Genomic DNA, 15,742 nt, shown 5'->3' with positions numbered 1-15,742 from the left:
CAATTATACACACACACAAATGAATTGGTATGGCTATAACCATATAGCCAAAGAGTAAACAACAGCGCGCACATCGATCTTTAATGGGTGCTCGACTAAAAACAAGTAGAAGCATATTAGAAATGCAAAGTCGGCAACACCAAAGCTGCAAAAGTATCAAAGAAATTTATTTAAAAATATTTGCATAGTGTGTTACGTTTCGAACACACAGGCTCTTCATCAGACAAATGAACAACACTGATATTCCTCTCCTTATACCTCCAGTTGATCAAAGGTCACATGACCTAACACAATATTACCATAATAATAATAATACCCCAACAAATAAACCAAAACAATAACATATCAGTCAAGAAAAAAAAAAAAAAAAAAGAACCATATAGCCAAAATGAGTCAGAAAACTGAAATAAGACGTTGAAATCAGATCAGACCCAGAAGGATAAAGCTCTAATAAAGCATTCCTGTTTTTTTTTTTTACATTTTTAGAATTTTAATGTTTTGTATAACAAAATGCTTTCTGTGTTGAGGTTTGAATGTAGTAGTAATAATAATTCAAAAACTGACACTTCAAATCAACATTTAAAACAACAAAAAATATAAACCTTGACAAAAAGTAGTCTTTGAGAATGCCTTAATATACATTTAAATCTACTACCTAATAAAAGTAAACAATTATGTATAAAAATAATTAGGGAATTCAAAAGCCTCTCTATAGATTCCTATACAGGCATCTAGTGGTTACACCATGAAATTACATGTTTTTCTTTCTTTGCTCTCATCAGGAGGTGCTAATCTCACTTTTGACCGCAAAGACCATTAGTGTGATTCACAAATAAAGACCGCACAAGTTAAAGCACATATTCTGCATGAACATATTCTACATCCTCAGTCCTACCCCTAAACTTAACAACTACCTTATAACTATTAATAAGCAGCAGATTAGGAGTTTATTGAGGCAAAAGTCGTATTCAATGGTTTGTTAATGGCAAAAATTTAACCTTAAAATAAAGTGTGACTAAAAAAAATTGTGTAATTGGACTTCTGATTCAAAAGGAACACTTTATTAGAGATGCATTATATAATTTCAGGGTTTTCGGGTGACTAAAATGACTGCTAATGATCCAGTGTTGTAAATGTAAAGATTTGTAGTCATGTTAATGATAGTTTATTGAATGCTTGTATAACTCGCACTTTAACTTCAAAGAGAAATTTAATAATTTGCTTTCTTTTGATTCAGATTCAAACAGCCTTGAGTCAGATGTGCTATTAAGTTACAACCTGCAGAATCGGAAAAGATAGAACATTAAATGTTTTTTTTACAGATAAAAACAATAATTCAGCAACAAAAGAAACAACTAAATAATATTCTTGTAACACAAAATATAAAGACAGATATGAATGTAATTATACAGTTAACCACTTTTCCAACAGTTACATATTAAATAACTAAAGTAATTTACTTTACAAAAAGTATTATTCAATTCTTTCTCATTAACAAAACCATAAGTGTTGGGAAGTGATTTTTAAAGCAGAATTTGGCGTCATAACTGTTATGAAAGTGCAAGGACCCGAAAGAAAAATAAACAGGATGAGAACGAACTGCAACACGGATAATGAGGGGCTCAATAGAAACACTGTTGACGGTTAATTCTTCGGTTTAACTGCTCTGTCGTGGCCAGCTCAATCAAGAAAATGACAAAAGCTGCTTTTCCACTGTGTCACAGTAGAGAGTTTCATTTCAAAGTGGCTTTCACCCAGCGTAATGTCATGAACTTCAGAAAACCATGCTTTATCATTGCATTACCACAAATGTTCTGAACAGAAGTTCACTTTGGTTAAACGAAAGAGTGACGACTCAGAAAGAGCTTTCAGGTCTCGTCAGAAGAGTCTGTTTTCAGTCCTGGCCTATATGATGTAGCACAAACTTGACTGTGTAGACACAGACGACCAAACCAGCAATAACACACAGGTTTGCAAGTGCTCCTCTGAGGTTTGACTTTGGCTGACGTCGTGCCACATGACCGTTATGAGGAGGAACGCCAAAGTCTTTCTGAGTCCTTTGCTTCACCTTGATCTCCTGTAAAGGAGAAAACATTAGTATGTATAACTAAATGAAGACACATTTATTTCAGATTTCTTGAGTCAGATTTACCTCCACAACCGCAGGAAACAGCTCACAGAAAACTCTATCCTTCAGATTGAAGGCCAAGCTCTGCGCAGACAGCTGAGTTTTCTGACAGACAAAAATAAAAATAATAAAAGTATGAATAATAACTATTTAATATGTCTAATATCATGGAATAAAATGATATGATGATGGTGCTTTTGCCTTCCACTGAGAAACGTTTTTGTCCGCAAAACTTTTTGTGATGGAAATAATAAGGGGGGACCTATATTTAAGTGCTTTTGTGAGCAAATGCAAAGTTTCTCAGGGAGCGCAAATGTTTAGCAGAAAAGCAAAGGGGAACAATGGGGAAATGCAAAACTTTTGCGAGAGAATACAAAGTTTCTTGGGGAATGGAATAGTTTTGCGAGAGAATGATTGTTTTTCTATGGAAAGCAAGTTTCTCGGAAAAATACAAAGGTTCACAGGGGAAAGAAAAAGTTTGGCAAAAGAACGCAAATGTTTTGCAAAGGTACTGAGTTTCTCAGTTGAACGGAATACTTTAGTAAGAGAACAAAGTTTCTCGTGGGAACAACATTTTTACGAGGCAACGTTATTTTCTCAGGGAAATGGAAAAGTTTTCAGAGAGTGCGTAAATGTATTGCTAGAGAACGCAGATTTTCTCCATTGATCGGAATAGTTTTGCGAGAAAATGCAAAGATTGTCAGTTGAACGGATTAGTTTTGCGAAAGGACACACATTTTTTTTTATAAAGAAAGCAAAGTTTCTTGGGGGAATGTAACACATTTTTTAATGAGAAAACGGAATAGTTTTGCGAGAGAACAGCGAAGCTTCTCAGTTTGAACTGAATAGTTTTACAAGAAACCGAAAATGTATCGTTTTAATGGAATAGTTTTGCGAGAGACCACACGTTTTTCTAAAGAAAGCTAATTCTTTCTCAACACTTGCGAGAAAACTGCTTTGTGAGAGAAACCAAGAGCATTTTTCTTACTATCCTGTTTTTTCTTTCTGTCACCATCACTGTTTCTGTAGCAGGGGCGTTTCCCAAAAACAACTATGGTCGCAAGTTTCGTCGTTACCAATAGAGTTCAATGGAACTAACGACCATAGTTATCTAACAATGTTTTTGTGAAACGCAGCCCAGTTTAGCTTCAACCAGCTCCAGCACACTTCCATTGAGTCCTTGATTAGCTGCTTCAGGTGTGTTTCATTAGGATATAAGCTAAACTCTGCAGAACAGTGGCCCTCTTGGAACAGGTTTGGACACCCCTGCTTGAGGGTCTCCATAATATATACAGCCTATACATTGAGCAGAATGTTTTCAGTGTACGTACGATGAAGTCAGACGTCTCTATGCTTCCCAGTGTGGGAATGTTTTCCACCATGAAGCTCAGCAGTGCGGTGAGTATGGTAGAGACGGACCAGGCCGGATTCCACGTGTCAGGATGGAAATCACTAATGGACAGACACAGCCTGCAGGGTCAAACAGGAGCACATACTTGAAATGAGTTACAGTGAGCCACAGTGAATGTTTATGAACATGTGCTGTTATTTATGGAGTCAATTTAATGGTACATATATATGCAAAAGAATAAAGTTTTGCAAAAGAAAATGAAGTGAAAAGAAAAGTATTGAGCAAAAAAATTGTTTTGCAAACAATAATAAAGATCGCAAAATAAAGTTTTGAGAGAAAAAATTACATTTTGCAAACAGAAATAAAGAATGGCAAAAATTAAGATATAACTCATTGCAAAAATCAATGACTGTTGTAAAAGAAGCTTATGAACTTTGATTCAATTTTATCTCTGCAACACATTTTCCATGCACACACCTACTAGTTCATTTGCAACGCTCCATTTATTTTGCGTTTCAGTCAAGCGTAACCTCGCGATACCGTTTTCCCTTTGCGCTTCACTTTTCTGTGTGTTTCACTTCATGGCACTGTTTTGATGTGGGGGGTGAAGTCAAGAAACTGAGGCGTGTTTAGCGGGCATGGGCACGCCCCCCTCGGAGCCACGTTATTAACTGGAGGCACAGATCGCAACAGGTTCGAAAGTCAGCATGGCAGAGCGGAGTGGGGTTCCAGGTGTGTCAAGTTGATTGTTTACTTTTATTGCACTAAAATGTGGCGATAGCTATTAACGTCGTTTGCCAGAGTTGAGACACAATATAACATATAACATATTTTGCGTACTTTGTAGTGTAAGAATATCGTAATCAATAAAAGTAAACAACATAATCCATCAACAGTATAAAAGTGTGCATATTGAGATAAATGACTAGCAGATGCTAACTTTTTTCCAACACGTTCACATGCACGGGTAAATGATCTCTAACTTCTTAAACTTTGGCAAATGACGTAAATGGTTATCGCATTTAGTTAACAAAACAACACACATTTTAGAGTTAGTGAAATAAAAGGAAACAATCAACTTGACATACCTGGAACCCCACTCCGCTCTGCCATGCTGACTTTCGAACCTGTTGCGATCTGCATCTTCAGCTAATGACGAACGCACAGAAAAGTGAAGCGCAAAGGGAAAATGGTATCGCGAGCTCACGCTTGACTGAAACGCAAAATAAATGGAGCGTTGCAAATTAATTAGTAGGTGTGAGCATGGAAAATATGTGTTGCAGAGATAAAACAGAATCAAAGTTCATAAGCTACTTATACAACTGTCATTGATTTTTGCAATGAATTATATCTTAATTTTTGCAATTCTTTATTTCTGTTTGCAAAACTTAATTTTTTCTCTCAATACTTTATTTTTGTTTGCAAAACATTTTTTTTTTGCTCAATACTTTATTTTTTTGCATATATATGTGGCAATAAATTGACTCCATAGTTATTGACCTTACCGTGTGTTGCACATGAATCTCCCATTAGGGGTTATAATATAAATACTGGGTGGCTTGAAAGGAAATTCTTGAGGAAATATCAACTTGCCGTGATAGTAGCCACCTTAGATATGCATTACAACACATAATTAACAAAAGAAGAAGAAATAAGTGTAAATAATAGGCCTATAGAAACACGAATGAAACTCCAGTTAAAGTATTCACACCTACCCTCATAAGGGGTTTTCTCAGGTCCACGAACAACAAAATGCCTGTGGAAGATTTCATCAACAAACATTCCAAGATATGAATTGAGAGCAAAGGTTTCTTTCACAACATAAATGTTTTTTGTTTGTTTGCTCTATACAGTAGAGCAAATAGATGTATTGTTCAAATCTAATTGTTTAAATTTATACATCAGTGCCAAAAACAGTGACCTGACTTTATTCTTTCTTAGTGTAATTCAGACTCATTTGTACCATTCCAGTATATTAGATGGCAGAGGTTCAGCACAGATATAAGGCACAGGCTCTTTCCTTATCCTGAGGTAATCCTGCTTCAGACGCCGTGTTGCTGTTTTGGTCATCTCCCTGTTACCACCCACACTCATCTGAAATGAAGTTTCATTTAATATTAAAATCATAATATAAAAGAAACAGCTTTCTTTAGAAGCATATAGTAAAGCTGATTCTTATGTCTGAAAAATAAAACAACCACAATAGTTGTAATAATTACAATAAATTTCACATGATGTACTGTATACATACATACATGCATACATACATATATATATATATATACACACACATACACGTTGTTAAATGCATGACATACTCGCCTCTTGAGTGAATTCAGAACAGATGAAAGTGAATAGTGTGTGTCCAGTCTCAGATGAATAGTATCTGTAAATGGCTCAGTTTCATGTGTGAACCTGCTTTGTAACTTTCAGTAAATACCGGACATGTCACATAAACAGCACGTGCACAAGTCTATTAATGTTAATGCAGTGATTTAAGAGAAAGGGAAAACGAAGGTAACATAATTTCTGTCTACTTTCACTTTTGATTCAATAATTTAAGGAATGGTATGGTCTATCATTTTTCTTTCTTCTTATCAGAGGGAAGGCTTTCCATATGAAAAAATGCCATGTTTAACATCTTAAATATGCACACATTTGCATATTAAAACATATTAAAACAAAAAGATTTAGATTTGTTGATTGTTGATTGTCTGAAGATTCTTTTTATTTTCGCCAAAGTGTTTTGCCATTAGTTAAAAAAAAAAAAAAAAAAAAACTTATGACAATACCCAGTATTTTTTTATTTTTTTTTAAAGATAAACCAACCAATATTTCAGCAAAATCTCAAATGAGCGAGAGACCTATTATAAAACATAGCAGCATTTTCTATATAAGCAAAATATCCTGCCCCAGCTTCCTGTTTCAATGACAACTTGTTAAAGAAAATGAAATGGCTTGTCAAGGGTCTTTAAAAAAGAAAAAAGAAAAAAAAAAAAGGGAACTGAAAGGTCCAAAAATTGAATTGAAAGATCTAATTTCAACAAAACAATAACTAATTTTAAAAGTTGAAAGCAAAGTTATAGTCAAAAATTCAAATGTTACAGGTTTTTCCTTGATCGTTATTTTGGATGTTTTCTTAAATTCTGATGATTGAAAAGTCACAGAGTTGTTGCAGAAAGTAATATTTCTATTACCAAAATCACTGCCAATGTATTTTCCAGTTGTTGAAGTTATCCCTCCAGCATTTTCAAAAAACAAGGAACATAGTTATTCAACCATTTCATCCATTCTTGTGTAGCTTGTGCTCACTAGATGTCACTGTCATCATAGATATATTACAAAATGCTTACATGTGAATTAGACTTTTTATTCACATAGTTAAAAGCACAAATATCAAGAATACTGAATAAATCTCACTTTAATAATGGGAAGCAAAACCAAATCCTGGGAATCAGAGCTGCTTAACTCAGATCACACAAGGGATGTCAACTTTTAAAAACAACATTACAAGAACTATAAAAGCATAAAATCCCATACAGAGCCTTAGGAGAGGACCAAACCTAAAAACAAATCAATCTATGTTGTTAAAACCCATCACTATCCCCAAGCTCTTCTTTAAATATTATCATATATTATTCTTTAAGATGAGTAGAGTCTTCATCACAGTCATTCACGTCCTGCTTGAGTCTCTTGAGGGCATCTGGTCAAGCGGGACAGCTGGTTAGTGTTTTGGAGGCGTGTAAAGCCATGTGCGGAAACTCCCGAAAGATGACAGTGCACGAGGTGATGCCTGCAAAACCAAACAAGTTAGCAGACTTCAAGTACTGCACTGAGAATAACACACCAGCCGAGTCCCTGCTCTGGAACACCAGGACGTCATTTATTATAATTGTATTAATGGAATGTAGTGTAATATAATATCACATGATATCCCAGCATTCTGCAAAACTTCCCCATAATTATATATAAAAAATAAATAAAATGTAACTGGGCAATTGACATGAGATGTAGAGAAGCTTTGCAATTAATCTAAAACTATTTTAAAAAATGTCTCTTTTTCCCCAAACAATTTTTTATAAATTTTATGTCCTTATATTATGAGACTACATGGAATATTTATATTTTACGTAAAATTATCACACATTACTAATTGAGAATAATATTTAAATATGGTGAAAATGTGAAAAGAAATAGTAACCAGTAACAGAATTTTAAATATACAACTTAACTTACACAATAATAACTACAACAATTATTAATAATCATAAGTGCAATGTGTGTAATATATAATGTGCACACACAACCATTCCAAAGTTTGAGGTCAGTATTTTTTTGAAAAGAAATGAACACTTGTAATGATGCATTAAACATATCAAAATTAGTGACTGTCAAACGATTAATCGCATACAAAATAAAGGTTTTTGTTTGCATAATGTGTTGTGTGTATATTTATTGTGTACATATAAATACACACACATACAGTATATATTTTGATAATGTTTACATGTCTATATTTATATTCATATAATTTATATTATAAATATATTTAATATATAAACGTAACATTTTTCTGAAATATATACATGCATGTGTGTGTATGTATGTGTGTGTATGTATGTGTGTGTATATATATATATATATATAGTAATAAATATAATATATAAATATAATAAATAATACACACATATATTATGTAAACAAAACCTTTTATTTTGGATGTGATTAATCGCGATTAATCATTTGACAGTCACTAATCAAAACTGACCATTTACAAAAAAAAAAAATCTGTTTTCTAATTCTATCAAATAAATCCTGTTTTTTGTTTTTTTTACTTTCTTTTAATCAAAGAATTTAGGAAAAAAGGTTTTCAACACTGATAATAGTAACAAATGTTCCTTGAGCAGCAAATCGGCATATTAGAATGATTTCTGAAGGATCATGTGACACTGAAGACTGGCTTACAGATGCTGAAATCTCAGCTTTGATCACAGAAATAAATTACAATTCAAATTATATTCCAAGAGAAAACAGTTATTTAAAACTGTAATAATTTTTCCACAATATTACAGTATTTTTGATAAATAAATGCAGATTTGGTGAGCGATTTCTTTCAAAATGTTTTAAAAATTCTAACTCACCCCAAAAGTTTGATAAATGGTGTGTAAATATACTTAAAATGTAATTTGAAACTAAAATTGTTGAATTTAAAAAAAGAAAGGAAATTTGTCAACTACCCAATGTGATTGTGATTTAGGGAGGAGAAAAAGTGAGTTTGCTCTGAGACCTTATTGAAGAGCAGCATTTTCAAGCTGTATTTATGACTCGAGTCAGTCATACACACACACACACACACAAGTATAAGCACAGAAGCCTTTTAAATGAGGCAAGAGACCCGTAAAGTAACCACCACTGCAAGTGAAAGACCCAAACCCAGTAGAGAACAGTCTGTAACATCACTCACTCGGGAACTCTTGCGCTTTACCCTCAATGGACTCGCAGGTATACTGGGTTCTAAGAGAGGAATAATACCCAGTAAGACAATGTTACCATCACAATATAAATGACAATAAAAACACAGAAATCAACTGCATTATGGGTGAAAAAACCCCACCCCCACACTTCACTGTCTGCAAAAGCCTTCGTAATTCCTTAAACAAACACAGCTGTTGGTAAGGAACCGCAGACTGATGCAGAGCGTGTCGTAAGAGAGAAAAGAGCAGAGCAGAAAAATGAGCTCAAGACTTTGTCTGTTTTATTGTTTGTCAGTGTTTCAAAAGACAAGCTTCTTTTTAGATTTCTGTCGTACAAACAATAACAAACAATTGTACAAACAATACAAGAATGTCTCCAAACACAGAATGTCATCTAACAGTGTGAAAACAGATTGTACCGAATGTTGCAAGAGAAAACGAGTTAAAGATCTGAACGCAAGAACCACAGCGAGAGAGCAAGCAGTCGAGAACAGTTCAAAGATCAAAGCATATTCACAGCACAGTAGTTAAGAAGCATTTTTCAGTTCAACTTTGTTTAAAACACATCCAGACACAACGACTGAACTGGTCCCTTGATGGCAAGTATCTATTCTATACACTGTCTCTATTTTCAGATATTAAAAACGAAATTCCAGCCCACCGAATGTTTCTGTAAAACAAAATGACACTTTCCGTTCTCAAAGCAAATTTTTAATGAGATGAAAATTTGCACTGATTTAAAGGTAGTGCTGTCAAACGATTAATCACATCCAAAATAAAAGTTTTTGTTCACATAATATGTGTGTGTACTGTGTATATTTATTATGTATATATAAATACAAACACATGCATGTATACATTTAAGAAAAAAATAGTTATGTTTATATATTAAATATATTTATATATAATATAAATATATAAATGTATATACATGTAAATATTTTCTAAATATATATACTGTGTGTGTGTGTATTTATATATACACAAATAAACACAGTACACATACATATATTACGTAAACAAAAACTTTTTTTTTTTGGATGTGATTAATCGCGATTAATCGTTTGACAGCACTATTTAAAGGTGAAGTGTATAATTTTGTTTTCAGTATTTGAATATTTTTTTTCTGTCAGCTTAAATATGAAGAAACTAAGTAAACCATTTTGAATTCGCCAAAAAGCGCAGACACTCTATTAGTTTGTCTATCAAAACAATGCTCTGTTCGAGCATCCGACCAGTCTGACATAGTAACGGTGGCTCAACCAATGGCATGAGTTTGGGGGCGGGTCTATTTGTTTGTTGACCAATTGCAGACTGGTAGAGTGTTTGGTTCGAAACTGCCAATATTATTATTTACATAGTATTTTTACATGTTTCATCTTTACTTGCAAAAATCCACCCACAAATGCCGGTGTCACATAGAATCCTATCCCCCTTACTCCACAAAGTTATTCCTTTAGCTGAGAAAACTTGTTATGTGTACTTTATTCATTGCGTGGTTAGAAATCCTTTACTGTCTTAATCATTAAAAGGTTAATTAATACCTTTTAATTTGTATATTTTATTATTGAAGCTAAAAAAAACTGTCATATTAATTCCCTTTCTCTGTTTTCTGTTAGCCTTTAGTTAGCAAGCTAACAGCTTAGCCTACTAGCTTGGCATAGTGCTAACTGCTGAAGAAAAGTGCTGCATCTGAAATCAAACAGGTAGCCTACTACATTTGGTTTGAAATCTGCTTCACGTTAAAAAAAGTATGCGTGTGTGTAGTATGAATGAAATTTGGACGTACTACATCGGCCACGTGACCTGCGATGTCAGTTGCGTCGCTTCACTGTCATCCTCTCCCATGGCCTCATGGGATAGTAAAGTATCCATCAGATGCGCACTTCAGAATCTCACTGTTACTAGGACGTCATCTGGGTACTGTTTTAGGAATACTACGAATTCGGACATACTACTTGGCTCACATACATTTTTTTTGCCTACTATAAAGTATGGAAGTAAGCATATTCGGATGCATATATATATATTTTTTATCAGGGATTAGAAAGGGAGACAGGATTCTGATGGCTTACTCTTTGAAAAGGGATCATCTGAACCAAACATGGGCAAAAAAATTGACAACACGGAGCAGATGTCTTCTGCGGTCATGCATTTTTACATACTGACAGAATCAGGTGGCTAAAATAAGGAACCATGCTTGCTAATGCAGACAGGCACGTTGCCTTGGTGTGCGAGCGATTAAACGCATGCAAATGCTGACTGCTTCTATAGACAGACTGCTCTAGACAAGCATTTCTCATTAAAAATCACATGACAGTCATTTGGGAGCTTGGCAATACAAGTACAAATATATAAAACAAACGGCTGCTATAAGTTCTATAAATTATTTCGAATAGCTGACATCTCTTTAAAACTTTAAAGGGGTCAAAACACCCGTTTTATTAGCATATGAAGGGAGTCCGATGTGTTTTTGAAATGTAAAAGACAAAAAAAGCCTAGTTAGCTAAACATAAAGGCCTTGTTTTCTTTACTAAACGAGAAAATGTACACGAATACAGATTTCTGTATTCCAGTTATCATTGCACTAATCCTCAGGACGGAACATAAATAAAAAGCACAACAAACAACATTTACATGAGGCAAAATAACATATAAAAAGAAAAGAAGTCAGTCGTAAAAAAAAAATACTGTCGGTAGGAAAAGTGCGCACAGTCATATTTTACACATAATGACTCAATAACACTCGGAAATGCTGTTTTGAATTGCTAATGAATTCAAATTTGTTGAAACAAATTAGATTAGGCCATTAACTAATCGCATTTAACGTCACGTTTGAATGATACACAATTCAAAACAGCGGCGTTCTAGCCGTCGCATACTGTAAATAGCCATTCCATTTCAATATTTTGTGTTAACCACATACATACATACGAACACAACGTGTAAACTAATCGGTCAGGTGGGGAGGAGGTTGAAGATAGCACTCGATCCTTGCTAAAGCTATTCCTGTTAAGGGCTACAAACTTAGTAGGTATTCTCCTCATAGTCTGTCAGCGCTCAAGAGCGCCCCCTAGCATTCGTCAATGGTGAGGCAGATAAACTCCTGAATACACTTTCTATACTGCTGCTCTGTGGGACTGCTGCTGGGGTATTGACCTGGCTGTCCGAAGGGCCCGTCTGCTTCTCGCATCTCCTCGTTCATCCGGGCTAACCGCAATCTGACCGAGAGAGAGAGAACAAAAACATTGGCTTTCATGTGCAGTGGCACTCTGGGAGAATCTACAAAGAGAAGTGAAGTTCTTGACTCACAGTGTGACGATGTCCGCGTTGGCAGCCTGAACAGCGATACTAAGAGGGTCCTGCCCGTCCTCATCGACCTCCACCTGAGAGGCCCCTCGCTTCAGGAACAAACACACCTGTCTGTGGACACACACATTCAGTACACAAAGGGTTAAATGATAGGTTATTCTGAGGTAGATCGGCGTATTACTAAAGTTTGGATACAGTTTGATGTTAGCATGTTGCTAAGCTAACAACACAGTACTCTCAAACACAGACAATCCCTCACAAATCTTGGGGGAAATAGTCCATTTAACCATTTTTTTTAAAAATCAATAATTTTAGGAGTATTCACAATAGTGTGTAAATTACCTGCATCATTTGTGCTACAAACAATAACGAAACCTTAAATCATAACCGCAACTTATTTAAGAAGGAGTGCTATTACTTATAGGGTGACCATACGTCCTCTTTCCCTCAGACATGTCCTCTTTTTGGACCTAAAAAAAAAGCACCCGGCCGGGATTTCTAAATTGCCCAAAATGTCTGGGATTTGCTATCGGTCGCTATATCGAGTCGCCATTTGTGGATTATTTAAATCGCTTTGGATGCAGCTCATGTTGGATGTAGGGTTGCCAAATCTGCATTTTTTCCACAGAATTGGGTTGATTTTCTCCCGTGGGTTAAAAGTTTGAAATAGGGCCTATTGCGTGAATTACATTTGACTGAAATGCTTGTATTGATACATTTTGTATTCTACCCATGATAAACTGTGGTAGATATTAAGTCTTGTGAAGAATGGCACTGTGGTAGGAAGCCTTTTAGCTGTGTTTATGATCAATCTGCATAATGGTGACTGTAAAATACGTAATTTAGATATGGAAATTACATATTTTGAGTTTGATGTGGGATATGGTCATCACAACAAACCCCCCCTTAAAGGCTTCGATATACTCGTGATGAAAGTTCTTTTCCTTTCTTTGTTTAGGGGTAAAAAGACGTTTGAAATTCCTGAGCAGTGCTATACTGTTAGCCACGCCTTCCACACTGCTGGGAGCAGCATTTAGATGAATATGTAAATATGAGCTGTACACTTTCCTCTCAACAACAAAATAAACAGGGGTGAGAAAACGGTATCTGTTTGCAGAAGCTTGCTCTCCAATCAAGTCAAGTCGTATTTGTTTATCTAGTACTTTATACAATATTGCTTTAAAGAAGCATTATAGTATTAAACATGAATAAGTTGATTCGAATTACAACTTGAGAATGCTCTCCAGTGCATTCATGTTTTTACTTGCGTCTAACCTCGACGGACTGAACCGAAGAAATGAACCGGAGAAGATACCACAGATGCTGAAGGTGTTTACCAGCCAGGACATTTCTGGAAGGTTCTCTTTGGAAAGCGGTTTCAAACACCCAAAACCAACTAAAAATCAGTCTAGCCTGAATTTGTTCAAAATATCATCACACCAGTTCATTCTTTGATTTTGCTTGAAGTATATCGGGGCCTCAACAACTGCATATTCTAGTGTTAGAATCCCCTAACACTGTGGCAGTGAGTTTTACTACTGCATGGAACAGCCTTGGCAATGAGAATGTCAGATCACTAGTTTTCAGTACAGAAATTTTGTGTGATGTTTGCCACAGCTGTGAGTCATTTCTTACCCCGTGTGACCCAGACACGTGGCGTGGTGCAGAGGTGCCCGTCCTCGTATGTCCCTCTGATTGACATCTGCTCCATTCTGCAGCAGGAACTCACAGGCTATCAGAGAGCCCTATGAGAGAGAGATATCAAATATTAGTATTATTACTCTGCTACTCTGTCGTACCTAACAATGCCCCTTAGCTGTTATAAATTCACTGTAAACCATGGCTTCTTGGGGCTTATTGCTTAGAGTACGTTTTACAAGAAAATAAATTTTTAGACTTTCTACTTGCCATGTCTTTATAATTATTTGTGAAATTTTAGTAATTTATGAGTAAAAATGGCTTCAAAGTAGGGTTGTGATGGTGAGGAAATTTTCCCACCGGTTAATCGTCATCTGACAAAACCGGTATCACCATGTTTGTTAATCCCACTTTTCCTCACTTTACTTAGCTTTTAAATAGCTTGTAAGAGAGCGTGCGCTTTTTACTTTCACTTTCAAATCAGAGGCAATTCGGCGTAAAGCAATTGTTTGTTTTTAGTTTGTTTGAGTTTTGCATCTTTTCCCTGCTTTCCTTCACTTTTAAATAAGCCCCGTGCACATTTTACTTTGACTTCGAATTATCAGCAGTTCAAGCAACAACAAAATACAATGTCAAACTCATTTAGCTTATATATAAATCATAGAACTTTTATTAACAAAATCACTTTAGATAAAAGGCAAACGTCAACAGGCTTTTCCAAATCCTAAACTTTGCCAAACAGGCGCTTTTGCATTTCGTTTTGAAACTAAATCATCCTGCTATGGTCTTGTCTGTCTCACCTCACTCTTCTTGTCAGCTTCTCCTCACGTGATAAATTAAATCTGATCTGTGATGCGACTGTCGTTCGGCACACTGCAGTGTTCAGTTTTTAATTGACCTATCGGTAAGCCCCGCCCCCCTTAGTTACTGTTGCTCCCTCGGACAAACAAACGGAGTTGCTCACTGTCTTACAATGACAGCTGCAGTGTGAAAGCCTTGTCCCACAATGTTTTTGCACAATTTTGGACACAGAAGGCCATCAAATGGGAATTAAATATTCCATGGAGGGATTTATAAAATATTAAAAAATAAATACAGTGGGTAACTCGAAGGAGGGTTTATAGATCACAATGGAAGCGGGAGAAGTCTCATATTACGGTCGGTCATCACGATCGCGGATGACAACATGCAGGATCAACACTGTTCATATATCGCAGGGTACGATTAAATTAATGTACATTTAACCAGTTTAATATGGAGAAGCACTGAAATGTAGACCTTCATTTATGTGTTTTTGACCTACACTGTACAAGACGCGAGAACAGTCCGCTATTTAGGTTTGTACATTAGCATGGACTAACGTTAGCTAGTTTTAGCCAGAGATACCTTGCTAAAGCACAAGATAACATTAACGTTCTGCTTGAGCAGATGAAAATTGTAACTTAATGAGTGTATGACAACCAGAAAATGAACGTTTTTGTCTTCATTTGTATTGGGGTTGAATACTTAGGGACATTTTGCTCTGTTTTGTTTGGATTCAGGAAATGTAATAAAATCAATTATATTGCCCATCCTCTCAGGATACCTGGAATCAGTGTTACAAGTACCCCAGGCACATCGTTTTTCCATTTCTGAAGCATAAACCCCATGAAACCAATGCGATCTTCGGATCTTCCAATGTTTCTCTATGGCGCTGAAACCTAAAGATGTCCGAGTTCCGCTCCCCATGCAACTGATACTTAACTGCCATTGGCTAGTCTGCGTTTGAGGGGAGGGGCTTACCGATAGGTCAATTGTAGTGTCTGTTCTCTAACTGAACTAAATTATTTTTATTACTAT

The 15,742-nt window shown here is 35.5% G+C and overlaps 2 protein-coding genes across 2 annotated transcripts in view; both read right to left on the bottom strand.

The window, feature by feature from the left end:
- Nucleotides 1-220: 220 nt before the first annotated feature.
- On the bottom strand, nt 221-5,549 carry LOC131549527 (ubiquitin-conjugating enzyme E2 J2-like). Its single transcript, XM_058791797.1, has 6 exons — nt 5,443-5,549; nt 5,195-5,235; nt 4,985-5,087; nt 3,460-3,598; nt 2,153-2,233; nt 221-2,077 (listed from the first exon to the last, which is right to left on the bottom strand). The coding sequence occupies exons 1-6, from the start codon at nt 5,547-5,549 to the stop codon at nt 1,895-1,897; spliced, it is 654 nt and encodes a 217-aa protein (XP_058647780.1). The 3' UTR covers nt 221-1,894.
- A 3,468-nt stretch (nt 5,550-9,017) lies between these two features.
- The window catches only part of acap3b (ArfGAP with coiled-coil, ankyrin repeat and PH domains 3b), a 90,904-nt gene continuing 84,179 nt past the window's right edge, over nt 9,018-15,742 (bottom strand). The window contains exons 22-24 of the mRNA XM_058791567.1: nt 13,901-14,010; nt 12,266-12,376; nt 9,018-12,174 (exon numbers count right to left, since the gene is read on the bottom strand). Coding sequence (XP_058647550.1) covers nt 12,027-12,174; nt 12,266-12,376; nt 13,901-14,010 — 369 coding nt within the window. The 3' untranslated portion in view covers nt 9,018-12,026. The remainder of the gene's footprint in view (nt 12,175-12,265; nt 12,377-13,900; nt 14,011-15,742) is intronic.

Source organism: Onychostoma macrolepis, chromosome 11 (assembly GCF_012432095.1).
Source record: "Onychostoma macrolepis isolate SWU-2019 chromosome 11, ASM1243209v1, whole genome shotgun sequence".
NCBI lineage: Eukaryota > Metazoa > Chordata > Actinopteri > Cypriniformes > Cyprinidae > Onychostoma > Onychostoma macrolepis.
Note: the sequence above shows the minus strand (reverse complement) of the source record. Positions and strands in the feature narration are given on the sequence as shown.

Coding starts and splice junctions, on each gene's coding strand:
- LOC131549527 (XM_058791797.1), bottom strand. CDS start 5,549: ATGACCAAAACAGCAACACGGCGTCTGAAGCAGGATTACCTCAGGATA. Junction 5,088..5,194: donor TGAGAAAACCCCTTATGAGG/GTAGGTGTGAAT, acceptor TGCATATCTAAG/GTGGCTACTATCACGGCAAG. Junction 2,234..3,459: donor TAGAGACGTCTGACTTCATC/GTACGTACACTG, acceptor TTTGTCTGTCAG/AAAACTCAGCTGTCTGCGCA.